The 26,909-nt window shown below is 39.5% G+C and overlaps 1 protein-coding gene across 3 annotated transcripts in view; it reads left to right on the top strand.

Moving 5' to 3' along the window:
• Positions 1-26,909, top strand: part of manba (mannosidase, beta A, lysosomal) — a 33,751-nt gene continuing 6,842 nt past the window's right edge. The window contains exons 1-15 of one of the 3 annotated variants that reach the window (XM_057860122.1): positions 1-439; positions 2,101-2,195; positions 2,304-2,409; positions 6,368-6,541; positions 7,899-8,022; positions 10,091-10,263; positions 11,883-11,996; positions 15,487-15,638; positions 15,704-15,821; positions 15,893-15,979; positions 16,387-16,554; positions 18,708-18,926; positions 20,833-20,997; positions 23,994-24,138; positions 24,198-24,340. In XM_057860122.1, coding sequence (XP_057716105.1) covers positions 194-439; positions 2,101-2,195; positions 2,304-2,409; positions 6,368-6,541; positions 7,899-8,022; positions 10,091-10,263; positions 11,883-11,996; positions 15,487-15,638; positions 15,704-15,821; positions 15,893-15,979; positions 16,387-16,554; positions 18,708-18,926; positions 20,833-20,997; positions 23,994-24,138; positions 24,198-24,340 — 2,229 coding nt within the window. In that variant the 5' untranslated portion in view covers positions 1-193. The remainder of the gene's footprint in view (positions 440-2,100; positions 2,196-2,303; positions 2,410-6,367; positions 6,542-7,898; positions 8,023-10,090; positions 10,264-11,882; positions 11,997-15,486; positions 15,639-15,703; positions 15,822-15,892; positions 15,980-16,386; positions 16,555-18,707; positions 18,927-20,832; positions 20,998-23,993; positions 24,139-24,197; positions 24,341-26,909) is intronic. The other 2 variants (XM_057860123.1, XM_057860124.1) reach the window with 2 other exon arrangements.

The raw sequence follows: 26,909 nt of genomic DNA on the forward strand, positions 1-26,909 counted from the left end.
TAGAAACTACATACGTCACGTATCCAAACCGCAACCTAAATGTGCTTTGGTGTTCTCCCAAGAAAGTCTGGGACGTAAGAGACTATACAAGGTCGCTACAGTTTTGTTCCTACTCGTTTTTGTGTACTAACAAGTCACCATGTTGGCTAGGTAAACGCCAAAGTAGCTAGCTAGTTTATCACATGGCGGTCACATGACCCAAACACGGAAGTGGCTCCCGTCACTTGTCAACAATGAAGTGAAGATGGTACCGCGCGTGTTTGTTTTACTGTTGTCATCGTTTGGGTTTTTGGAAGTTTGGAGCCACGGTGGTCCGGTTTCTCTGGTCCAAAGCTTGGACGGCGAATGGAAGTTGTGGAACTCCAACAAGTCGTTGTCTCTCCCCGCTCGGGTGCCGGGCTGTGTTCACACGGCGCTGCAGGAGCAAGGCTTCATAAAGGTCCATCACATGTTGCAATTATTATCACAACCATCTTTAACTCATTGGCCATGGCTGCTTTTTACGTTGATAGAGGGACTAGAGTTGCTGTACTAAAAATGATATCTTTTACGATGAGTACACTGAAACTTTGCCAAATTGCCACTTTCAACAATCAAACTAAGGAAATCCGTCAACAAACTTCTTACTGTTTTTAACAGCTTTAAGGTTGTTCATGAATTAACTTATTGTCTAACATAGATGGTGATAACGTCCAATCGATTTGGACTGGCAGGGGTCAATAATCGTCAGTCGCCGTCATTGGCTCTGAAACATGATCATTCACTGCTAGTTCTTATATAAAAAATCGTTTTTCTATTTTTGCCATTTGTTTGGTTAATGCTTTCAGACAGTGTTTTAATTGGGTTATTCTTTAGTTTTTATTTTCCTTTTTTTAATTAATGGTTTTCACATATCTATGAGTGTGACTTATTGTGATCTACATTTTTATTGATGAACATACTTTTTATTTTTCTCATCTGATCTCACTTTGTTATTTTTAAATAAATTTTTCAATAATTTTAGGCAACTTTTCCCAAGCGATTTTATTGGTTTTTCAAAAAATATATATTTTGGACTTCTTTTATTATGATTTGTAATACTATACTTATTACTTATTACATGAATGTTCAGATTTTTTTTTTTTTTTTTTTTTATCAAGTCATAATTTTTTTTTACAGTTTTGTGACTTTTGCCTCGTTTTTTATTTTACTATTCCTTAGCGCTTACATTTTCTTCCATTATTATATTTATTCAATATTATTTTGTAGCCACTTAGCCTTAGCATGTTTCTTGCCCTGTGACTTGATTTGTTTTAAGTATCACATGAATGACCCGATTAGGGCTGCAGGTATCGATTATTTTAGTAGTCGTTTAATCTATCAACTAGTTAGTTCGAATAATCGAGTAATCTAATTAGGAACATTTAATGTGTTGCAGAATACATTTTAGGGGTGTCAAACAAAGGCTTTGTAAATTGCACTTTCAAAATAAAATTCCAGAGTGTTTCTTCAAACTATGCAGGATTGCACTTTCATTTAAAAGTAAATTACAATACCTGAGCTTAGCCTTAAATGGTTTGGAAAAAAAATAAATAAATGAGGATCTAAGTACAACAAAAGAACAATTGGCTAACTTGCACAGCAAAAGTTTGCTAGCTTGAATGCTATAAAATTCTAACTTTTTTTTAAACAATGCTCTCAACAAATCGTTCAAACACATATTCCCACAAAAAAATGGCAAAATATACCTATAAACTAAATTACGATTGCATAAAAAAAAAAACATTAGCTCAAACAAAAACTTACCGTATGTTGGTCTTAACAGGGAGCAGCTGGATTCAGCCATGTTAAACGAGTTATGCAATATTCACTGTTGCCACTAAAAGGCAGTGTATCCAACCAAATCAATAAAGCTAAATGCAAACATTTTCAAAATAACCATTACAACGCCACGCAAATAAACGAGTACTTGAAGCAGTAAAATTTGATTAGTTTTTTTTTTTTATAATCGAATCACTTGAGTTAAACTCATCGATTAATCGTTGCAGCACTAGATCTGATTTTCTGTCAACAAAAGTGTATTTTGAAATCCCTACGCATGAAACTTGTCAATTTTTGCAGGACCCTTATTTCCGCTTCAATGACTTACTGTATGAGTGGATCTCTTTGGACAACTGGACCTATGCGTCCACGTTTGCGGTCTCCAAGGAAGTAAGGTCAGTGGCATCTCCCGTCTCCTCTTTTCACTCTTAAATGTTTCTCGCGTCAAAGAGGCTGCAGGAATGGACTCTGGGCAACCTTTCTAAACATATTCCGGCCAACAGGTCCAAGCAGAAAGTTCTTCTGGTGTTGGATGGCGTGGACACGGCGGCGTCCATTTGGCTGAACGGCGTGTCAGTGGGGCACACAGACAACATGTTCCGACAATACGTGCGTTAACATTCACGCTTCGCGGTCTGTCCTTTTTTTCCGCTCCACGGGGACAGTGGTCACTACAGACGACAGCTGTTCAAAAGTTGCATTTTCCTCATAAGGGTACTATGAAATGGTGGCCATGTCAAAAATGAAAAAAAAAAAAAAAATTGTAGGAAACAAATTTGGCACTGAAATCTGGTTGTTTTTTATACATTTTCATAGCTATTCCACCTAAAACAATGCATCAGGAAACGCCCACTTTTTTTCAACGATTGTGGTTGTGACATCACCTCCCCAATTGATAATCATGTCTTCAATGAAAAAAATAACTGGTTGATTTACTTGATAAAATCAATGTAACAATTTGCACTTACTTCTATTAAGTAAATTTTACTGCTTGTGAACTGAACTTAATATTGCAAGCAGTAAAATTTTATCAATTTTCAGATTTTATCAAGTAAGTCCATGAAGTTATTTTTTTCCAGTGTAGCTTTCTTGTGTTACGCTAGGCAGTACATGTTGACAGAATGACAGAACGGGCACATGGCAACAAGAAAAAAGAAAGCCTATGGATATTATTAAAGATGTCCCGATCAATCGGGATGCTGATCGATCAGGTCCGATCACGTCATTTTCAAAGTATCGGAATCGGCAAAAAAATATCGGACATGCCTTTTTTTAATATATATATATATTTTTTAATTAAATCGTTTTCTAATTGTATTTAACGTTACAGACAAAATGTCTTAGTTTTGGCTTAAAGTATGGCTATCAAATTTATCGCGTTAACGGCGGTAATTAATTTTTAAAAAATTAATCACGTTAAAATATTTAACGCAATTAACGCATGCGCTGCACGACCTACTGACGCATTGTCGCGTTCAATCTATAATGGCGCCGTTTTACCTATATGTAGAGCTAAAAGGCAGCATAAAATGAGTAGAGTGAATTTTGGCAGTCTTTGGAGCCTATTTTTAATTGGCTAAAGCCTAACAATCCCTCTCTCAACAATTAGAAATATCGTGGTAAGCAATGTGGGGAAGCAAGGTAGTAGTTGATCTTTTTCTTCACACCCTATGTTATTTCCCAATGCAGAGAAGATATATCAATTGGTGCCACTACGCACAGTCATGGTTGCACTTCCCATCATGCATTTGGGCAGAACAGTTAAATGGCTACAGTATCATTTACTGAAAGCTTAACAAATACACTAGATGGCAATATTTAGTCACAATATACAAAGCAAATTTTTCCTTTAAGAATTACAAGTCTTTCTATCCGTGGGTCCCTCTCACAGAAAGAATGTTAATAATGTAAATGCCATCTTGAGGATTTATTGTCATAATAAACAAATACAGTACTTATGTACTGTATGTTGAATGTATATATATGTCCGAGTTTTATTCATTTTTTTCTTAATGCATTGCCAAAATGTATATGATCGGGAAAAATTATCGGGAATGATTGGAATTGAATCGGGAGCAAAAAAAAAGCAATCGGATTGGGAAATATCGGGTACGGCAGATACTCAAACTAAAACGATCGGGATCGGATCGGGAGCAAAAAAACATGATCGAAACAACCCTAGATATTATACTAGCAGAAATCTGCGGCTCATTCTGGGTGTGACATCATTTTTAGTGGGCAGGGCCAGGGAAATTGAGAAAGGAAGAGTAATTAGGATTAACTGACTAACTGATTAGGATTTGATGAAACCAAAATCAGTGGAAAAAGTGGGCGTTTATTTTGGTTGAAAGCAGGTTTCCCGCAGATCCTTAAGAAGTCTGTAAATATCTTTTACCCTGCCACCTTCATACTTATTCATTCCTCCGGGGAGAGTCGGGATGCTGCCATACAGTCCCGGCCCGGCTCCCCCTTGATTTTAATGCATCACACACCAAGGTTGTGAGATATATGGGACCTGTTTTTGACATCACGGTTACCTCCTCACGGCAGGCCCAGCCATTCCCGCACCTTTTTTAACGCACCACACACATGATACCTCACGGAGGAGCTCCAGCAAAGGGCGGTGGGACGGGCAGCTGGTTAGAAATTCCATGCAGCGGTCCCACTGCCCCAAGCCAAGCTCTCCCATTTTAATGCATACATTGCACTACCCTCCCCACACAATCCCATCACGGTGCTGGGTAATGGCTGCCAGCAGGGGACCTGGCAGCCACAGTAATAGGTTGGTCCCACATTTTTTCTCTATGGCGTGGCACCCGGGGCGTGGCGTCCCCTCTGCCTGGGCTGCGGGAGTGTGGGGAGGTCAAGGCTCCGATCTCTTGTTGCTCCGTGGTGGCTCCTCGGCGTTCTCCTGCTAGCGCCTTCCTCTCTGTTCTCTGCCTGGGTATCTGCCCTGTGCTCCGTCGCGGGTCGCTGGCTGGACGCCAGTGTGTTGGCTGGGTGTCGCCTGCTTCGGCGGGGATATCATGGCGTGCCGTGCCAGTTGGGGGGCTGCGGCTGTGGCTCGTGGGCGGAGGGGTGTGGGGGTGGGCGTGGGCTTGGTGGTGCGTTCCCTCTTCCCATCCCTGAAGGCCGGTTGATGGGGGCGCGGGTGGGGGGGGTCATGATGGCTCCTTTGCTGGGCTACAGGAGTGGGGATGGGCTGCACTGCCACCCCCCGCCCGTCCGCCCTCCCTCCCCGGGCTGGCTGGGTGGGGGCCGTTGCCCTGGGGTGGCGTCTCCGCTCGTCTGTGTGGCTGTTGCATATTTGGTAGGGCTCGGGCAGGGCTGGATTGCGGCTGGCGTGATTGGGCGCGCTCGGGTGGGCGGCCCCAGTATCGGGATTGGTGATGGGGCAGCGTGGGTCGGTTGCTGACAGTAGCGCCAACATATTCCTAGTTAGTGTAGGCGTTCAATGTATTTCTTGTTGTTGTTTGTGTTTCTTTTCTTTCTTTTGTGTTTCTTTTCTTCTGTTCCCCCATAATCCCTTCTTGGTTCGCTGCTTTGTCATAATAAACGAGGAATGTTGAATGATCACAATGGGAGTATGTCATACTCTCAATGTGAAACATTAAAACTGTTCAGACCAACCGGACACTTAGACTTCCATTCTCCGTGTCAAACAGCTGAACAGGACAGGGTTTAAAAAAAAAATGTTTTAAATATATATTTTTTAAAAAGTCTTAAAATGTCTTAAATTTAAAATCTGGATAATCAAGGTCTTAAATTTAATAGAAAATGCTGAAAGTATCAACATTTCCAGGCAATGCTTTTAATGCCAGGGTAGTCATTGTAGTCTACCATAAAATTTCTAATGGTATGAATTTGCTTTATCAATAGTTGTGCACTAAATACAAGGGTTTGAGATTAATATATGTTATACAGTTTGTGTCCGCAACCTCAGCGTACGCCAGTGACTTGAGTTGGCGCAATGACGCCATTTCCTTGTTATTCGCAGTTGTACTGTAGAGGTGAGTTTGAATATGTCGAGATGGGGAAGTGTAAATTTAATCAAAAATTAATGGAAGATGGTTTATTTAAGAGGTGGTTGGCACCTAGTGAAAATAACAACAGTGCCCGGTGCAAAGTCTGCAAAAAGACTTTTTCACTTTGGTCAATGGGGGGTTTCATTTTATGATATTCTCACCATTTCATAGCACCTTTAAACTGTGAGGACTAGCTGTGTATGCTCATCTTTCAGTGCCATTGAAGGCGCCAGACGTCCAACTCATTTTGACTGGGAGGGGTGAATTTGTTCATTGCTTGTTCTTCTCTTCTGTCTGCCTCCTCCCTTTCTGTCCCCCCATAACTCCTTCCTGTTTGCGCTTTCTCCTAATAAATGAAACATAATGAACAACCACAGTGGGTGTATAGCAAACTCCCATAGATACATTAAAACTGTTCAGACCAAAAGGACACTGGGATTGCTATTCTCTGTGTCTAGGCAGCTGAATAGGACCGGTAAAAAAAAACAAAAAAAAACAAAAAAAAACAAAAAAAAAAAAAAAAACATCTTTTTTTCACACAGGTATTTCCCGTCCGAGATCTCCTAACGGGCGAGGAGAACGTGCTAACAGTCCACTTCCTGTCGCCCGTCTTGTACGCCGCCCAGAAAAGGAAGGCTCACTCCGCCTACGCTGTTCCTCCCGAGTGTCCACCCGACGTTCAGAAGGGGCAGTGTCACGTCAATTTCATTAGGAAAGTGAGTGCAAACAAAAATGAGCAGCTGAATCGAAAAAGTCTACACACCCTAGTTGTAATGACAAGTTTTGCAGTTGCTTGTTGGTCATGCACTGGTGTCAAACTAATCATTTTGTGTGGACTGTCAAAGCAAATCATGTTCCTCAAATTCAGGTTTCCACTTTAATAAACGTCACAAGCATTTTTGTTACAAAGCCCCAATTTAAAATACTGTATTGACCTATTTATTTATTCATTTATTTCACTAGCGCCTGATTCCACTGACAGGAGTCACTCAATTTGTTGGGTATATTTAACTCATTCAATGCCATTGACGGCGATCGATGACAAATCCATTTTAACTGGCAGCACTTGCATTGAATCATCATGTTTCTTTGCAATTGACGGCGAAATATGTCCAATTCATTTAGATTGGGACATTGTTGCGTTAACAGAAATGGTCCAAAATCTCTTTTTTGAGCCTCTTAATAGCAAATATTCTGGTATATATCTTCGTATTTTATTTAAATGTTTTCAGTTGAAAGAAAAACTAAAGATACATTTTTATTCATTTATAAATTTCAAATATGAATATCATTTTTTTTTTTCATTAAAAAAAAACACGCTATTTTATTCATGTATTTTTATTTACATTTCAAAATAAGGAGAAAAAAGTTACTTTTGACTCATATTTTAATTAAAAATTTTAAAAAACAAAAATACAAAAAAGTAAGATTTTTACATGTATTTTTATTTACATTTTTAAAAAAGAGGCAAAACAGTTATTCTATTTTAATTTTTAAATCAAATATAAGAAAAAGGGGGGAAAAAACTTTTTTCAATTTAAAAAAAATTAAAAGGAAAATAAAGAAAAAAGTAAATATTTTATAAATTTATTTACATTTTTGAATAATCAAAGAAAAAAAACTTTTAATTTTTTATTTTTTAAATTAAACATATTGAAAAAGGAGAAAACTAAATATTCTGTATTTTTTTTCAAAATGTTAATTTAAATTTTTTTTTAGCAAATCATTTTTTTTTTTTTTTTTTTTTTTTTTTTTTTTTTTTTTAGCAAATGAGTTCATTTATGAAATACATTAAAACTGCTAGGAGATTAGGAAGGCTGATGTGTTTCCTTACTTAGAGTGTTGTAAGTGGTAAATATGGTGGTAAGTGGTAATATTGTTTGCTTAATGGAAAAAAGTTCACTTTTAAATTAACTCTGATTTGCCACTCATCATCAATAGCAGGCAATGAGTTAATAATTTCCTACATTTATATGGGTTTGCAGTCATGACCCCAAAAGAAAACCATAGAATGTGGCCTGTGACCTCTGCGGTAATTTAGTTGTTATTGTGACGCACGTGTTTGTGAACCAGGCACAGAGTTCGTTCAGTTGGGACTGGGGTCCGTCTTTTCCGGGAGCGGGGCTGTGGAAAGGTGTCCGGCTGGAGGCCTTTGACCTACTGCGCCTCGACCGCTTCGCCACTTTCCCTCTCTATGGTACGTTACGGCATGTCATGTTTAAAAAATGGCCGAGCAGCAACTTGTATCTGAAAAAAACAAACAAACTCCAAAGTCAAACTAATGAAGTGCTCGTGACTAAAAGTCCTGGCCAAGACCAGAACTAATTGGTGCCAACTTTTTAAGCACGCTGTACAGCCCGTGCACTTTGAACGACTGTTGCAACTTTAAAGCGTTCCAAAAATTCACGTGACACAGGCGCTCTTCCGATTTTGCCTCTAACGGGTGTGGCAAAAACATGGGCTTTTTGACCAAAAAGTACATTTTTTTTCCATTGGCAAAATCATTTCAAATTTCAAAATATATCTTGTCCTGCATTTTTTTATTCAATTCATATGATTTAACCACCCAAAAATTCAGGAAATCGAGGCGCACAAAAGTTGTATTTATTAACAATTGGTGAAAAAATACCCAATATCAACAGGATGTGACCTGTAAAATCCCCCAAATCACCAGGAAGTGACACAGAAATTCCCCAAAGTCAACAGGAAATGATCCAAAAAGTACAGGAATGCCACAAAATATGCAGGAAGTGACTCAAAATGTAAATAATTTTGGGTCACTTCCAGCATTTAATGTTTATTCATTCTAATTTCACCCATTTGACATCGATAGTCATTCAACAGCGTACCGCATGTAACACGTCACCTTTGATTATTAATATTCATGACGTTAGCAACTATTGCTGGGGGGGGGGGGGGGGGGGTCAAACGCCTTCACGCTAGATGCATGTAAATAGTGTACGAACGAGATGTTTACTGAGCTAAACCTATCAATTCTGTCCGAAATGTCGCTGGATGCCAAATTCACTGGTAAAGATGTGGAAGAACATACAAAAGTTCAGTTAAAGAAATGGCTTGAGTGTCGAGGGCTGAAAAAGAGCCGACCTGATCCAGAGGTAGCTTTTTATCGACACCTTTTTCTTGTGTGCATTGTCTTACGACACTGACGATGACTTTCTCCTGTTTCAACAAGCAATCATTTTTCTTATATCCTCTGGTTTTCTTACGTCTCTGACCGTTCTTGGGGGTAATTTATTTTGCTACTTTTGTGTAGCGATCGCAAATGCTACTCAGTGACAGCCAACGGACACTTTTAATTTGTTCATTAATGACAAATCTTAATTCTGTTAATTTATTTACACGCCCCCCTTAGTAAGGTTGTTTCTTTACAACAGAAAAGGTAAAGCTGCAAAATCTAGCGCCTACCTGTGGGCATGAACAGACTTACTACATAAATACCAAGGCCAAACATGGCTAACTTATTTAAATGTCCGTATTTTAGAAAAACAGGCCTACATGACTGTTATGATATAAAAGTAAAAATCTAATTTTTTCCCCAGGTCATTGTCAGACAGAAGCAGCACGGCAAAACGCCACACTAAAAAATAAGTAAAAATATCAAAACGGCTTACCTCTTTGGGGCAGGCAATGGATCAGGATTATTGATCTGTAGGACCATGGCCCTCAACAAAATGTTTACTGCATATAAAGGTGAAGGGCTTCACCTTGCTGGCGTTAAACTGGTCTTTTGGACATCCGCTCAAGTTGATCCATTGTTCACATTTTTTGGCTTCGTGAAACGTATGAAGAGAACATCCTTCATATGTGGAGGGTCGTAACGTCTCGAGTCGTTTCTACAAGCTCCATAGCACCAGTGTTTACTCTGCATGTTCTTTTTTGAAAGATCACCGGCAGAAAACAAGCAGTACTAGCATTGGTTGTATGCGAGCGCACTTCTATGTTGCCACCTTCTGGATTACAATGGTGACATCACGCAACCTTGCGGTGTAAAAATACCATTCGTGTGGTATGCTGTTCATAAAAACTGGGCTGTGAACACTTATTTTTCAGTGCCACTGGCGGCTCTAGACATCCAATCCATCCAAATGTTCGTTCATTCGCCCCTCCCAGTCAAAATGGATTGGTCGTCTAGCGTCGTCAATGGCAGCCAAAGAGTTAAATCAGTCCACTATAAAAGGTTAATCGTTTGATTTTTGTTAGGCAACAAATAAGCAAAGCTAAGCACTTTGGCTGTGGTCTCACAGACGCCAAACACTCGGCATGGACGTTGGTTGTGGAAATGCTCTTGGACACTCTTCAGCTCATGAACGGTGTCCAAATCACCCTGGACGTGCCAGAGCTGCTGTCCCGTGCCACGTTCTCTACAAACGTTCGCCAAGGCAACGCCAAGTACAGCTTTTCCCTTAGCATCAATGTGGTAAGCATGTGTGTATTTGTGCAGAGTACATGATTTATGAAAAATAAATATAGACCAAGACAAAAAGTAAATAAAAGAAAATGCAGATTTGGCAAAAAGATTAAAAAATAAATAAATAAATAAATAAATAAATAAATAAATATCAACCAAACTATTAGCATAGAAAATGACAAAATACACTAGCAACAAAAATATTAGTTTTTAAAGTTTCCAATGTTTGACCAAAAAAATATATATATTAAATCTATTCTTTGCATGTATTTATAACATATTTAACTAAATATGACAAAAAAACACATACCTGTTACCTTAACAGCCTAATTGCCCAAGCCATATTTTTGCCAAGTTGATATTTATGCATAATGTTACTCTCCCACCACTGCTGCAACACTCTGCCTTTCGGCTTTTCGTCTAAGCCAGTCAGAATGTTCAAGAACCCTCTCTGTCTTAGTCATAAAAATATCAATGTGTTTGCAAAAAATGTTTTTTCCATTTTTCCAAAAATCTCAAAATGCAATTATGCTATTAGGCTAACGCTAAATTACAATAGCAACCAGAAAGATTTGACGACAAAAAACCCACAAAATCCAAGAATATATTCGACAAAAAGATTTGGAAAAGAAATGGCCAAGAAGAACAACACACAAATATCAAGAACAAAAGCACCAAATTGTCAGATTAAAAAATGCACAACGACATCTTATTTGCCCCCCCCCCCAAAAAAGCAAAAAAATTCCCAACTATCCAACTATGACAGAAAGATTAAAAAAAACAACCAGCTATTACAGAAAGATGAAAAAAACAACCAGCATTTAAAATGTTCATATGTATGTCAAACAATATTGTGTACATATCGAAAAGAAAAAAAAAACAACAACAACAATATTTGACAGAAAATACGAAAACCTTCTAAACAAAATAGACAAAAAAAAATAATTGTTTGGTGAACAAAATCCAAAAATGCATTCCATAGTAAGATTTGACAAAGAAATGGCAAAAAATAATTAAAAACACACAAAAAAAACCCAAATGATTAGAGAACTTTTTTTTTACAACTTTGTAGAGAAATCAATGTATTTGACAAAAAAGAAAAAAATACCCTACAATCTCAAAACAATGTCAAAGATTTTTGTAAGTACAGCATTTAAAATGTGCTGGTAATTAACCACAATGTTCTTTTAAAAAATTACTCTATCAGAAAAGAAATTTAAAAAAGTAAAAAAAAAAATTTTAAAAAAGTTTTGACAAAACACTCTTTAACAGAAACGGAACTATTTGATGAATGACCTCCCAAATCCAAGAATGTATTCCACTGAAAGATTTGGCAATGAAATGTCCCAAAAGAAATTAAAATACAGAAATATCACAAACAAAAACACTGAATTATCAAATTCAAAAAAGGTACAAAGCGTAAAGGAATATATGACCCTGCATTTTGACCAAAAAATGACAAAAATACACAACTATTTAAAATAGTTGAATATTTGATCAGAATACTGTTTAAAAAATGACCCTACATGACAAGAAATACATAAAAATAATGATAAAAGAACCAAAATTATTGAAAAATTGTGCATGTACAAAAAAATATGAAAGAATGGTAAATATTTTGCCTACAGAGTAGTAAGGTGAAGCTCTGGTGGCCCAACGGTCTCGGCGGACAACCATCCTACCGCCTCCTCATCACAGTTTGCTCTGAGGATGGGAAATCGCTATACAGCGTGCGCTCCAAGGTAAGACCTCATATCCTGTTTGTTCATTTGCTGCCAGCCCTCTTACTTCAAATGGATTAGACGTGTTGTGCCATCACTGAGTTGAAAAATAAAATTTGTTCTTCATCTGACAAAGACTCACTTTCACCAATGAATTTATCACTACGAAAACCTCAACCCATTTGATGTGGGAGGGCTGGCTGCAAACTGAGTTAAGCAGTGTCGGACCTAGCCATTATAGCAATTACTTTAGAGTCAAGTGAGTATGCAATAATTTAGTATTGAAGGGAAAAAAAAAAATTATATGTTTTCAAAAAATATGATATCTGTGTTGTATCAGCATTGATATTGTTAGAAATTAAATGTTTTAAAGGCCACAGGACCTAAGTGGAAAATATACAATAATAATGAACTCTTAGTCGTGTTCGCGTGTTCAGAAGTATACTAATAATTCAATAATAGTTTAAAGAAGAGACTCACAGACCTGAAGTTGCATTTTGATCCGAGTATATTAATTCCAGCGATATTTGCAACTGTCAAATACAGAATTCTGGCTAATAGTTCCCCTACCCCAAGAGTGCCCATGAAAGCAGAAGTATCAGTAAAATTCTTCAGCCAGTGTGCTACCTATATACTCAAAGGTGTGAAAGAAATGGCATCTAATCACATAATGACATGAGATGCAGGGTTTCCCCTACGGGTAAAAGATTGTGGCGCACCGCTACACCAAAATAAAAGCCACCACGCCTTGCAAATGAGATGGGGTTTTTTTGTCTGTTTTTTTTTTTTTAAGGCCGTTTCAGCGGCAGCCCAGTGTGAAAGGTTCAGCCGCAACCCATTCATTGTGTATTTTGGACCGGACTTCTTGGCAAAAGTAAGCGGTGGATGGCTGCCTTGGGCGGAACAACAAGTTTGAATGAATTTGCGCCGAGAGGCGGGGCGCGCTGCCGCGCTTACATCAACAATGCATCCAATAGCAGAGGGGCAGGCGTACTTATATCTGTCCTATCAGGCTTATTTTGGAAGACGGATATACGCAATCACAGCTGACTAAAACTTGATAAATGCACTTTTTTAAAAAGTTTCGTAAGCTCTGGAGCACTCGAAAAATTACTCTCATATCTCTCCTTGCCAAGCTAAATGGTACCTCGATGTGCGTTTGTGTGGAAAATTACTGTAGTTCACGAACAACAACAAAAAAAACATTCCCATTTTCACCAAAACTAGCAAAACTCTTGACACGGCTATTATAATTTCCCCCTACTTCTTATAATAGGAAAAGGCGCTGTTTTCTTGTGCAACAATAAAAAAGAAACGCATTGGTGCTTTGGACTATAGTAAATATGCTTGCCGCTTTTCACTAGCGTCTATGTCAGGCTACGTGGCTCCTTCCGTTTTGCGCTTGCCGTGGACGGCTCTTCACACTGGGCTGGCGCTAGTGTGAAAAGGCCTTTGAGATTTAAAGATACAATCCAATTTATTAATTTGTATAAAATAACAATACGTCTAAATGAATATACGTCTTTAGCTCATTATTTACGCACTATTTGCCAGAAGTTGTCTGAAATAGCACGTAAAATACAAATTGTTCCTGTTGGCACGGAGTGGGAAATCTGGAGAAAAATCCACAGAAAGGTATTTCAAGTTAAAGAATGTAATTCTGGTTTAAGCCTGTTAAAACGACTGGAATATTGAAATTGACATAAAGTTTAAGTTCTGTAAGGCGTGTGTTTGACCCGAATCCTCGCGTCATAGCATAGCATTTGTTCGTTGCTGATGTTGCTGGTTGTAATTTCAGATAAGTATTTTGAAGTATTTAGAAAAGATTTAAGTTGTCAACGGACGAGGGTCCATTAACCGAAGGACTATCATTTTTGTGATAATGTAGTACCTTTTAGGTCCAAAAAAAAGGAAAAGGAAGGACTATGAAATGTAAGTCATACAATTGCTATTATTTTTGTGATAATGTAGTACCTTTTAGGGCCAAAAAAAGGAAAAGGAAGGGCTATGAAATGTAAGTCGTACTATTGCTACGAGAAAAAAAAGTCATATTATTACGTAGAGGCGTGCGAAATTTCCGATTCTTAGATTATTCGCGATTCGGCTGTGGAAGATTCAAGAACGATTCACAAATATCCAAATTCCGATGATTGAATTATACCAGGTAAAGCGGAAGTAAAACACAGTCAGCGCGGTCTTTAGGACACAAGGAGGAACGGACCGAGAGTAAGTATCATGTTCAACTCATGGGAACGAACCGAGAGTAAATATCATGTTCAACTCATGCCGCTAGATAAAAAAAAAACAATCATACCTGACTGCGGCTGACAGCCGCTACAAACAACGCCCAGTTGCTAGTTGCTACAAACATACGGCTACAGTAGATATCATATATATGTAGAACTAGATGCAAAAGACAGACTATGTCGGTGTTAGAACTTGTATTATTGTATATAAGTATATGCTACTAAATAAGGCACAATTTTTATTTTACCCTAGAAATATACAGACGGAAATGTTATTCAAATGAGGGGGTGTTCCTATGTAAGCCTTGGGTTAAATTATTGGTCATGTAAACACTAATGCTATTTAGATGTTTACAGCTAGCCCTCGCATAACGTGGATTCTGTTTGCTTCGGGTCTTCGCCAACATTTAATACAAATGCTAACCGCTAACGCTAATCGTTGTCTGCAACATTGCATTGGCTACTCATTGGATTTTGTGACGACTAGCTCGTTAACCTTTTACCTGGTCACGCATTGCCTGGTACACCAGACTCACCGCTGTTCCAGCTATTGAGTCTGGCCACCATTCAGCGGATACAATTTCCAAGGTGGAGCAAGCCACAGCAAACAGACAGCGGAGTGGACCAATCAGCGACGGGCAGACGTGACATTAGTAAAACGACGAGGGCAGGACGAGGGACTTGCGTGCGGAAGTAAACATACGAGGAGAGCGGAGTTAATTCAACATGGCTAGTGCGAGACAGACAGTTGTCAATGACTCGTGTCGATGTGTTTTTGGTAATTTAAAACAGATTTTACCGCGGATTGGAACATATTCTCAGCTCTCCTGTTCACCATCTGTGTTGTTGTGGAGACGACTTCCGACGCGTAAGAGTGACGTTGCTCGTTAAGAACACGTCACGCAAATAAACGAATCTGATTTGTCGATTGCGTTTGTACCTGCTCGAAAACCCCTTAATGGGCTGGTTCCCAGACTTTTCTCTCAGTGTTTGAAAAATACAGGGAGAACAGTTTGGCCGTGCCAGGCAAGGTCACGCACACGCCAGCCTTAGCTAGTCAAGCGCTAACAATAGGTGAATAGTTCAACACACTTAGTTGTTTTATAGTCATGTTTATTTATTTATTCATTCATAAATTTATTTTTATTTTTGTTAGCGTTGGACTGGTAGACGCGAATAAACATTATTCGCCCGCTGTCCGACAGATTGGATGTCTATAACGTCAATGGCAGCCAATGAGTTGAAATGCTAACCGTGTTCCCTAGGTGTATTTTCGCACCGTGGAGCTTGTCCAGGAGCCTATCGTCGGCTCACCGGGTCTAAGTTTCTACTTCCGTATCAACGGCAAGCCGGTTTTCCTCAAAGGCTCCAACTGGATACCGGCGCATTCCTTCCAGGACCGGGTCACGCCCGATGCGTAAGTTACGCAACGCCGAGGAAGGCACGCTTCTGTCGGATCGTCACTTTCCGACTATTCGTCAGTTTGAGAGAATTGCTACGGTCGGCGACGGACGCAAACATGAACGTCCTCCGTGTTTGGGGCGGCGGTGTTTACGAGCGGGACGCCTTCTACGACACGTGCGATGAGTTGGGTCTCATGGTAATCGCAGCGAAGAATTTGTTCATCCTCTCGCGTCGTATTCTTCTTATATTTCCATTTTTGTCTTTCAGGTGTGGCAGGATTTTATGTTTGCATGCGCCATGTATCCCACCGACGACGATTTCCTACGCACCGTGAGGGAGGAGGTTTACCAACAGGTGAGAAGAGAGACATGCAACACTGCTGTTACCTTGGCTCAATGGCTGCCACAAATCTGCCATGAATTGCCCCAATTTCGTGCTTGACATTTTAGTTTAAAAGGACTGTACTGTAAAAAAAATAATAAATTGTTTGATTGAGCGAAATCAAAGGCTTGTTAACAAGCCTGAGTAAAAAAAAAAAAGAATAAGTACTTCATATTTAATAACACAAAGCGACCTTTGGACATCAAACATTCAGGTGTATTTTTGGGAGGACAGAAAAACTCAAAGGAAATACTGTTTTCCATTTTTTTAAATTTAATTTTATTTTTTTAATTAAAATAATACAAGAACATTTACTTTTTTGTTGTTGAATAATGACTAGCCAGTACTCCAATATTTTTATTTTATTTATTTTTTGTCAGATTTGGCGACTAAAGTCACACCCGTCGGTCATCGTTTGGAGCGCGAACAATGAAAACGAAGCAGCGCTGGCCACCGACTGGTTCCACATACCCGGCTGGCGGCGATCTATCTACCTCAAAGACTATGTAACGCTCTACGTGAACAACATCATGACGCTCGTCAAGCAGGTAAACTTTTATGCACAAATTTATATTTTTTCAAACCCATACAAGGCACTCATTTAACTTATTGGCTGCCATTGACGGTGCTTGACGTCCAATAAATGTTGTTCATTCGCCCCTCCCAGTCAAAATACGTAGAAATGAAAGATGAGCATTCACGGCTGGTGGGCGTTCCCTAATGCAGGGGTTTTCAACCCAGTCCTCAAGGCACACTGTGGGTCCTGGTTTTTGTTCCAGCCGATCCAGCAGAGACAGTTGAACCAATGAGGCTTCTGCTAAAACAAGCCACACCTGACTGCAATCAACTGATTGCACTTGTAAAACACCAGATTGGGGAAAAAGTGTTGTCATCTTGTTTGGTAAGAATGAAATCCTGCACCCACAGTGTGCCTTAGTGGAATAGGTTGGGAACCCCTGCCCTAATGCATTGTTTTGGTTGGAATAACTATAAAATGGTTTTTAAAAAAAAAAAAAAAAACAGATTTGAGTGCCAAATTCATTTTCTACATTTAAAATGATATTTCAGCTCTCATTTAAACTTTTTTGCATGCTCAGGGGTTTCATAGCACCTTTAAAAAGTGCATGTGACACGAAAAAGCATGTTTATTTCATAATACACGCGGTATTTTATGCTCCTGAATGATAGGGACCGCTTGGATGTGTGTGGAAGCGATCGCTATATTTATTTAGCTTTTGGAATCCCGCGCCATGAAAATGAGTGACTTCCGGCTTCGGTCTTGCATTGGGGAGGAGGGCGCTGTGATGTGTACGGTAGAAGACGTCCTCTTCACTATACAGCGTACTGTTGTGTATGAGGACGAAGGATACAGCTGATTTTGCGGATTAATACGTTTATTTTTCGCATCACGCCAGCCAAACGGCTGCAGAAAAATCATTCTGTATGAGGGAGAGGCGTATGCGCCTTTTTGGAGTTTCAAAAGGTTCCCATTCACCGTGGATATTGGCCAAAACAAGCCCGACTACAGTGGGACCATTGGACTTAGGAGGAAGTGAGTAAACATCTTGTTTAGTATTATGTCAAATATTAATAGAGCTATTACAAAGTAAACACTACAAACTTTCTTTAAATAAAGGACTACTTACGTTTGATCATTGATAGGCATGTAAAAAGCTCTCCTCATGCACATTAGCACGTTAGCTGCACAACAACTGCAGCCACCCTCCTCCGGGGAACGAACTGTAAATTGCTCTCCGCCGGGCGGTTTGCTGATCTGTGAAGACAATCGACAACTCAGTCATCATGTCAAATAATCCAGGCGAGTTATGTGTGATTTTCTGCTTCAAAGACTTTGGAACATCACTCGGTTCGGGTTAGCATGTCGGCTAGCTGTCACGCCTTTTGGTTTGTTTACATTCTCCGAAGCCGGGGAAGGAAAATGACATGCAGTATGTCCGATTTAGGTGTCATAAAATATCGTTCGGGAGGTGCGACAGTAAAGGTGAAGTCGACAGTTTTGACCATTATGGAGTAATTTTGCCATGTCGTCCTGAATAAATGAATTTTTATTATTTCATATTCCATTTAGCACAAGACTGTTATTTGTGTCATGACCATGCCGTTTATTTAGAAATTAGGGAAAATACTTGGATAAAAAGAATATCTTGTAAAAATATTGAAGTAAAGAGACAGAAACAATGACATTTTGCAGCTCTTTTCGTTGCATTTTCCTCGTTGGGAATAGTTCCCCCTCGACGGGCTGACTGGTCCTTCTCAAGCCATTTATATAGCTATTGGGGATAAATACTTGGATAAAAAGAATATCCTGTAAAAATATTAGAGTAGAGAGACTGAAACAATGACGCTTTGCGGCTCTCTGCGTCGCGTTTTCCTCGTTCTGAATAATTCCCCCTCAATGGGCTGAATAGTAAAACCGATGAGCCCAGTCTACCGCTGACGTCATCCACCTGTTGGGGACGCTAAAGCCCTATAATGGTAGGCGTGGCTAATCAGCAGATTAAAAGACTAATTTCTCGTCATCTGCGCTTTGCTAAATTGTTGTATATAGTCGAATTGTCTCAAAATATAATTCTAATTCAAATAATGCCATTTAAGACTTTTTTTCTCATGTCGTATGCTCTTTAACTGGCGCGGAAAGCTCTGAACGATTCTTTTGTTACGGAACCAACGATTTTCCCAGGAGGATCCCAGTCGTCCGTTTTTGGCATCCAGCCCGACGAACGGCGCCGAGTCAGAGCGGGAAGGCTACGTCGCTGACAACCCGTACGACCCGCGCTACGGTGACACGCACTTCTACAGCTACGAGGCCGACTGCTGGGACTGGCGCGCTTTCCCTCGCGCGCGATTAGCGTCTGAGTACGGCTTCCAGTCATGGCCGTCACTCGCCGCGCTCCTTCCGGTAAATGCCGTTCACTCATGTTGTCTTTTCGGCAATGTCATGCAAAAAAACCCAAAACAAACAAACATGATTGGATGATACAAAAAACGCTTCATTAGTAGTGAAATTTTTGCTTAAATATGTAATAGCTCAACAAACTGGAGTAAACCTTTTTTTCTTATCACTAATGAAAGTTTTGAAATTTGTAGGTTCAGGAATGTAAATAGTTATAATATTTAATTAAATAAAAACGAGAATAAAACATCAAAATCGTTTAAAATCTTCATTGTAAAGTGATGAAATAAAGTGTTAAAACAAATCTTTCTTTTGAAATACAGTCATCCCTCGTTTTTCGCAGTTAATGGAGACCGGAACCCTCCGCGATAAGTGAAAAACCGCGATGCACCCCCCCACCCCCAAAAAAAATAAAACAATTGTGTTCGCTTTAGATTCAGATTATTCAGATGTAGCATTGGAAAAAGACAAATATAAGACATGTTTTTTTCACTTTTATTCCCAAAGTATAATTGAAAAAAAACTTTTATGTATATGAATAATTTATTAAATGTTTTTTAAGAATTCAAATTTAATAATTATGATAAGTTTTAAACTTTTTACTGTCCCACGAATTTATTAAACAAGAATAAAGTAGAAAAATGCTTGTCTTTATTTACTCATTTGCTCCCAAAAACGTATAAATACGTTCTATTTTTAATTGTTTCAGTGTCCCAAAGATGGATTTATACGTCTTTTACGTTTGTTTTTTTTTCAATAAAGACATCTCTGGGTCCTGATTAAACTGAGCTCCAAAGCACAAAGGTGAAAATCCATTTTAAAGCAATAAAACTGGCCACTGGAGGGCAGTAGTGCATTTGGTAAGACCTGCAACCCGATTCAACAGCAACGAACGGCCGGGCCGCACGGTCGGTGCGCCGGCGGAATGATGCCAGGCGGGGGACGACCTAGCAGAACAACCGAGAGGACGCCCAGAATTTCTAAAGAATGGAATATGGAATGGAATATGAACTTATGGAATAGAATATGAACTTATTTTTTTCCTGCTGAAAGAAGAGAGTCTAATCTTTCTTTTGATGGGTTCCATATTTACATAGCAATAGAACAGAATTTTCTGTGGGCCTTGCAAAATCAGTCAAAATCCAGTGAAACGGCCGGGAGCGAAGGGCCTTGCTCTGGTGAAAATGGCTGGGAGTGAATGAGTTAAATGCTTCATTGAGTGAGTCCACTCATATCCGCTCAAGCTTCTCACTTACACACAATGAGTTGCCACAGCAACTGTTTAACAAGTTAAACGATGATTGACGCATGCGGCGCTTTGAAGCTTCGGCTTCCAGGGATCTGTGGCAAGATCAAACATTAACGTCTGTCAATCATTGTTAACTTTAATCTGCAACTCCAGTGCGCTGCCTGACCAACAAAGAGAAGCAGGACGGAGAGTGAGACTACATGATCGGCTCGGGACGGCTCATCTGTATTTAATTAATTAATTTTTTTTAATTGGAAAAAAAATCCACAATGGACTGAGGGCGCAAAGCTTGAAGCGCGAAGTAGCAAGGGATCACTGTATATCAAATTTTCTTGCCAAAATGTGAAAGTGACACGATAAAATTTTTTGAATGCCTAAATTGAATCACATCAAATCTAGCTGCTTTTCTCGGATTAGATATATATCGCCGTTTATTGCATGCAATGAGTTAGACTATGACAAAAAAAGGCTACTTTAGAGTGTTACCTGGGACCTTTTCCGGTGTATTTGATTTTCTGCAGTGACCACTGTACTTAAAAGGGTTAATTGATCAGCTTTCTTTCTTGAAAACACTCATTTAGGACATTTTGAAGCTGTTTCGGATGGAAATAAATTATCCTAGAATGTCATCCAGACTGTTTTTTTGGCATTTTTCTCTCACAGGTGTCCGTGGCAGAAGACCGTAGCTTCAACAGCCGCTTCGCCGACCACCGTCAGCATCATTTGGATGGAAACCAGCAAATGTTAAAGCAGGCGTCCATTCACTTCCCCCTGCCCAACTCTAGCCAGCCCCTCACCCGCTTCACGCATACACTCTACCTCACGCAGGTAACGTGTCACCGACGCTACTTTCAAGGCCAAATCTGGTTCGCGAGCACCCAAGTGTTAAACTGGCTGATCCGGACCGCCATGTTATTAGGTGTTTTTTTCTTTTCTTTTTATTTTATTATTTTTTTTTTTTTATTAAAACATTTTTTTTTTCAATTGACATCAATAAGCGTCCAATCTATTTGGATTGGGAGGAGCTGGCAAGGATTGCAGTCCAAATGGATTGGACATCTATCGCAGTCAATGGTACTGAAACATAATCATTCAATGCCAGCCATACCAATTATAAGTGATTTTCCATTCATTTCTGGCAGTGATTTGGACTATTTTGAGGTCCAAAGCGTTTTAAAAAGGAGGTGTCAAACTCCATTTGGTTCCCGAGCTACATTCAATGCATTCAGATCTCATGTGGGCCAGACCAGTTGATTTTTGGCCTAAAAGATAAGCATCCACACCACAGTCAATCCTCCCAGTTTAAGTGAATTGGACGTCTATCATTGTCACTGACAGGTGAGGTTTGCGTCACTTGTAGTTTTAGTGTACTTAGAGGTCACTTCCTGTAAATTTTGGAACCTTTACTGCTTATTTTTCGGTCCTTTCCGAGCTGCTCCCTGTTCATTGGTCGCTTCTTGATGATTCTGGGGCATTTCCAGGTTACTTCCTGTTGTTCTTCCTTGTTAACTCATTGGCTGTCATTGATGGCGCCACATGTCCAATCCATTTTGAATCGAATAGAATAGAATAGACTTTATTTGTCATTATACATAGAACAATGAGATTAATAATAGCAACTCCCGTTCAGTGCATCGCACAATGAATTAATGTCATACATAAATAGGTAACATACAATAACATTTACCTAAAAATTTGAAATAAAAACAAAATAAAACCACCAGACTAGACAGTATCTGAAAGGAGGTAGAGTGTTGATGTTGAAATGAATAAATACAGGTACTGGTAGTCCCCGGGTTACGACGTACCCGATTTACGACGCCAGAGTCTCGTCCTCCATTTTGTCTTCAGTTATTGTGTTTTTTTAGTCACATAAACAGTAACTTATTGTACCTCACAGGATCGTATTTTTTACTTTACTTTATTAATATGACATATTCTGTCCTCACTAAACCTGAAGTTGTTCATCTTTACAGACAGCAAACCAGGCTAATCGTGCTATTTGAAGCTTTTTAACTCCTTCAATTTTGACAATTTGTAAAGCTATAACACACATGTACACTTATGTTCAAAACAACAATTTTTACAAGAAAACACTTGACACAAAACAATTGGTGTTCAAACGTCCATCTAGTCTGATCAATATGTAAAGTTAGTATAAGTAGATTAAATTTGCCTAATTTGCCAGCAAAAGTCGGATGGAAGGCAACATAAATAGTCTGAAATATCAACAAATCTTAGCTGTCTCTTACATTCCTAACCATAAAAAGGGACAAATTCTGCAGCAGGATGGTGCTCCAATGCATACTTCAATCTCTACCTCAAAGTTCCTCAAGGCAAAGAAGATCAAGATCCTCCAGAACTGGCCAGCCCAGTCACCAGACATGAACATCATTGAGCATGTCTGGGGTAGGACGAAAGAGGAAGCATGGAAGACGAAACCCAAGAATGTTGATGAACTCTGGGAGGCATGCAAAACTGCTTTCTTTGATGTTCCTGATGACTTCATCAGTTCTTGATGACTTCATCAATAAATTGTATGAATACTTGCCGAACCGCATGGATGCAGTCCTTGAAGCCCATGGAAGTCATACAAAATATTAAATTAGGATCTCACAGCACCACTACTTAATTCGCTTTTATGTAACATATTTTTTGTATTTGAAGTACATTTTTTGTTCAATTTTCACACTACTTTCTGTAGGCGACAAAACTTTTGTCTTGCCAAAATTTGACCTTTGTGTTTTCATTAAATGATAAATCTTTTTTCATTGAAACAAATATATATATTTTTTGTACATTCAACATCATTTGGGAGGGTCTTCGCTTTCATATGAGCCATTTCTAAAACCAATTGAGTAATGGATAAGCAACAAGACTTTTGTCAGGGACTGTACATACTGTAAACCATATACCTTGGTACCTCGACATACGATTGCTTCGACACGCAATCCTTTCGTCATCCGATGTAAAATTTGACTCGCCATTTGTTTCTTCATCTGACGACATGCTTGAAATACAACGATTTATGACAGCGCCGCAGTTTCTTGATTTTCCCGCAACAGCAAAGTTTCTTGTGAGAGAAATCAACATGGGTTCCAACAATGTTAGTGCAGGTGGTGAATAAAGGTCAAAGGTGAGGCTTACCATTGAAATGAAGATGGATGATAGAAAAATATGAGCGTGGGGTGCGCATCTGTGAACCGGCTAAAACATTACGGCCGTAGACGAGCTATGATCTTGGCGGTCCTCCTCCGTTGGCCAGTCTTTATAAGTTAAGGTCACAATTATTGCTATTGTAACATCGCCGAAGAAATTGCCAACTTCCTTAGGTTTTTGATCATTTATTTCAGAACTTGTACAACAGAACATGCCTATTGTCTGTTGCAGCTGAACAACTGAGGTGAAAGTAAAAAGTCCTTTCTCACTCTGACACGTCAACCACGCGGTGCGTTCAGGTACACCACGCAAAAATACATCTGCCACATTAGAACCTGATTCGTCACATTATTACAGGTATTATTATTACTATTATTCCGATTTTTATTCATAACTTATTTATTTTGCGCTGTGTAATAGCTATTTGCAATAGTACCAGCAGTATTGATTAAGGATTTAGTGTAGGTTTTCAGGCTGTGGAATGAATTAATGGAACTATAATGTATTCTTAGGGGAAAATCCTGCTCGACATACGCCCATTTCGACTTACAAACAAGGTCCTGGAACGAATTAACTTTGTATCTAGATGTACCACTATATATGATGTAGCGCGACAAAGATGAGTTCAACGCCCCTACCTTAGCACGACGTGCATTTGTTTACAGGTGACGCAAGCTCAGTGCGTGAAGACTCAGACGGAATTTTACCGGCGTAGCCGCAGTGAGTTACTCGGTGGCCTCGGACACACCATGGGTGCCCTCTACTGGCAACTCAACGATATCTGGCAGGGGCCCTCCTGGTCGTCCATCGGTAAGCCCGCTGAGGCGTCTTCCCCCTGCGCCGTTCGTCACTACTTGTCACTTGGGCAGAATTCGGCGGCAAGTGGAAGATGCTGCATTACTTTGCCGTGGACTTCTTTGCCGATGTCTTGCCCGTCGCCTTTGAGGACGATGGCGAGCTACTTATATACGCCATTTCCGATCTGAGCCAAGACCTCAAGCTCAACGTCGTGGTAAGGACATTTGTTAAATTGACCTTTCGTGAACTCCGCCTCCTAAACTTTTAGGCCATCGACAGATCATACGTCCTAGAGCCAGATGTTAAGGGAGCATGATACGACCAACTCTCGGATGCCCCATGGTCTAATTGTTTGATTTGGTGGTTTTAAGGCCAACTGCTATAAAAATATTACGGAAGAAGACGAAAAGTTTGAACATGCTGCGTACCTCTAAAATAATTTCACTAAATCGGACACGAGGTACCTCAAGAATATATCAGTATGGATGCGTTTCTTTCTAGGGATGTTCCAATCCGATCACATGGTCGGAAATCGGGCCGATCACACCATTTTTCGGAGGATCGGATCGGGTGAAAAGGATTGGGTTTTTAATTAAAAAAATATACTTGTTTTTCTGCTTCATGCTCGTACAGCCTCTTACTCTCCCTCCTGCTAAGCAGTACGACCAAACTGTATGGCGTTAAAGGTGATGAATTGAAAAATCTGCCTACATTTTGTGCTGGTGCACCTTAAGAAAAAAGTGAGGAGCCTTGGCAATAATATATTGCAATATTATTTTTTTCCAATTTCATTCTGGCTTAATTTTTTTTTTTTTTTTTACAGCAACAATATGCGACCGGGACATCCCTAGTTCTTTCCCTTCCCAAAGCCGATGTATTAAACAGTCCAGATGTCACAGGTGTCACTCCCAGCTAAATGTCTCTAAAATAAACAAGCAAAATTATGTGTTCTCCTAAGATTAAGCTAACGCAAAAGGCTAACTCATGAACTGTCTTGCGTAAAATGCTTTAGTAGAGGCAAAAATTAAACCACCAAAGTGAACCGCGTGGTAACCAAAGTCACACAGGCGTGCAGTCAGTTTCACTTTCATGAAATTTTTGCCCGTCAAAATTGTCGCCACTTCCAAGGGGAGCAAGACTCATGAAACGCCTGCCCTGAGAGGCTCCACCTTTCTCGGCCACTGTTTTTCACAGGTGCCCCAGGTTGTCGCTGGTAGTGGAAATACACGCAACGCCACACCATTTTTCCATTTATTTTCTAAGTGGTGAGTGCGCAACTGAGCAACGATTGTAACATCCCAAGTAACGATGCCATGCTTTCGTTGTTGTTTTCTCTAGATTTATTTCAATCACAACTCAGCGAATGCTTGTAAAAGCTGAGCATGACCTCACTCTCGCCCCCGAGGGATGTGTTCAAATGCGTTCACAAAAAAAAACAACAACAAAAAAACGGTGCTCACAAGTGGAATCTGACAAGCTGGCAACAAAACATAAATATAAATGTATATATATATATATATATATGGGGTGGCGTGGCTCAGTGGTAAAGTAGTTGTCCCCTAACCCGGAGGTTGTGGGTTCGATTCTTCGCCCTGAAGAACTCGCCTAAGTATCCTTGAGCAAGATACTGAACCCCACGTTGCTCCTGGTGCTGTGTCACTAGTAGGTGACTGGCGAGATAGTGTAAAGCGCTTTGAGCGCCTTGAAAGGTGGAAAAGCGCTATATAAGTATAACACCATTTACCATATATATATATATATATATATATATACAGTGCTGCTCGAAAGTTTGTGAACCCCACAGCGATGGTCAGATTTTTTGTAAAAAAAAACTAAAATAACCTTATTAAATGTTAAGTTATACCCAAATCCACAATACTGACATTCCAAATAATGGACTGAAACAAAAGAAATAGTTATATTGTCATTCTTTATTTAACAAAAGTGGTTGATTTAAGAAAAACTCAGATATCATTTGTGCAAAAGTATGTGAACCCCTTCAGTTAATAGGATATTGCGCCTCCTTTTGCAGAGATTACCTCAACCAAACGGTTTCTGTAGTGACTAATCAGCCTCTCACATCTACTTTGGGGGATTTTTGCCCATTCTTCCTTGCAGAACGCAGTCAGTTGAGAGAGGTTTGATGGGCGTCTGGCATGAACTGCTCGCTTCAGGTCCCGCCACAGCATTTCAATGGGATTTAGGTCAGGACTTTGACTGGGCCAGTCCAGAACACGAATCTTCTTTTTCAGCCATTCCTTGGTTATATTGCTGGAATGCTTTGGATCATTATCATGTTGCATGATCCACCTTCTGCCAAGCTTTAACTTCAAAACAGATGGCGTCAGGTTATGTTCTAGGATTTGACATTTTCCTCAGAATTCATGATTCCCTGGACTATGTGGAGTTGTCCAGGTCCTGAGGATGAAAAGCAAGCCCAGATCTTGACATTCCCACCTCCATGCTTCACTGTTGGGAGAAGGTTCTCTTGGTGGTATGCAGTGTTGACTTTTCGCCAGACATGGTGGTTTTGGTTGTGACCAAACAGTTCAATTTTGCACCTACATCAGTTGATGAAAACTCTTTTTAATTTAGTCTCGACAACACAACTGTTAAAAAAACAAAAAAAAACTACTGAATTGATTGATTAGGAAATCAGGTTGAAATAATAGAAAATTCCAAAATGTTGAGGGGGTTCACAAACTTTTGAGCAGCACTGTATATATATATATATATATATATATATATATATATATATATATATATATATATATATATATATA

This window comes from Corythoichthys intestinalis, chromosome 15 (genome assembly GCF_030265065.1).
Source record: "Corythoichthys intestinalis isolate RoL2023-P3 chromosome 15, ASM3026506v1, whole genome shotgun sequence".
Lineage (NCBI taxonomy): Eukaryota > Metazoa > Chordata > Actinopteri > Syngnathiformes > Syngnathidae > Corythoichthys > Corythoichthys intestinalis.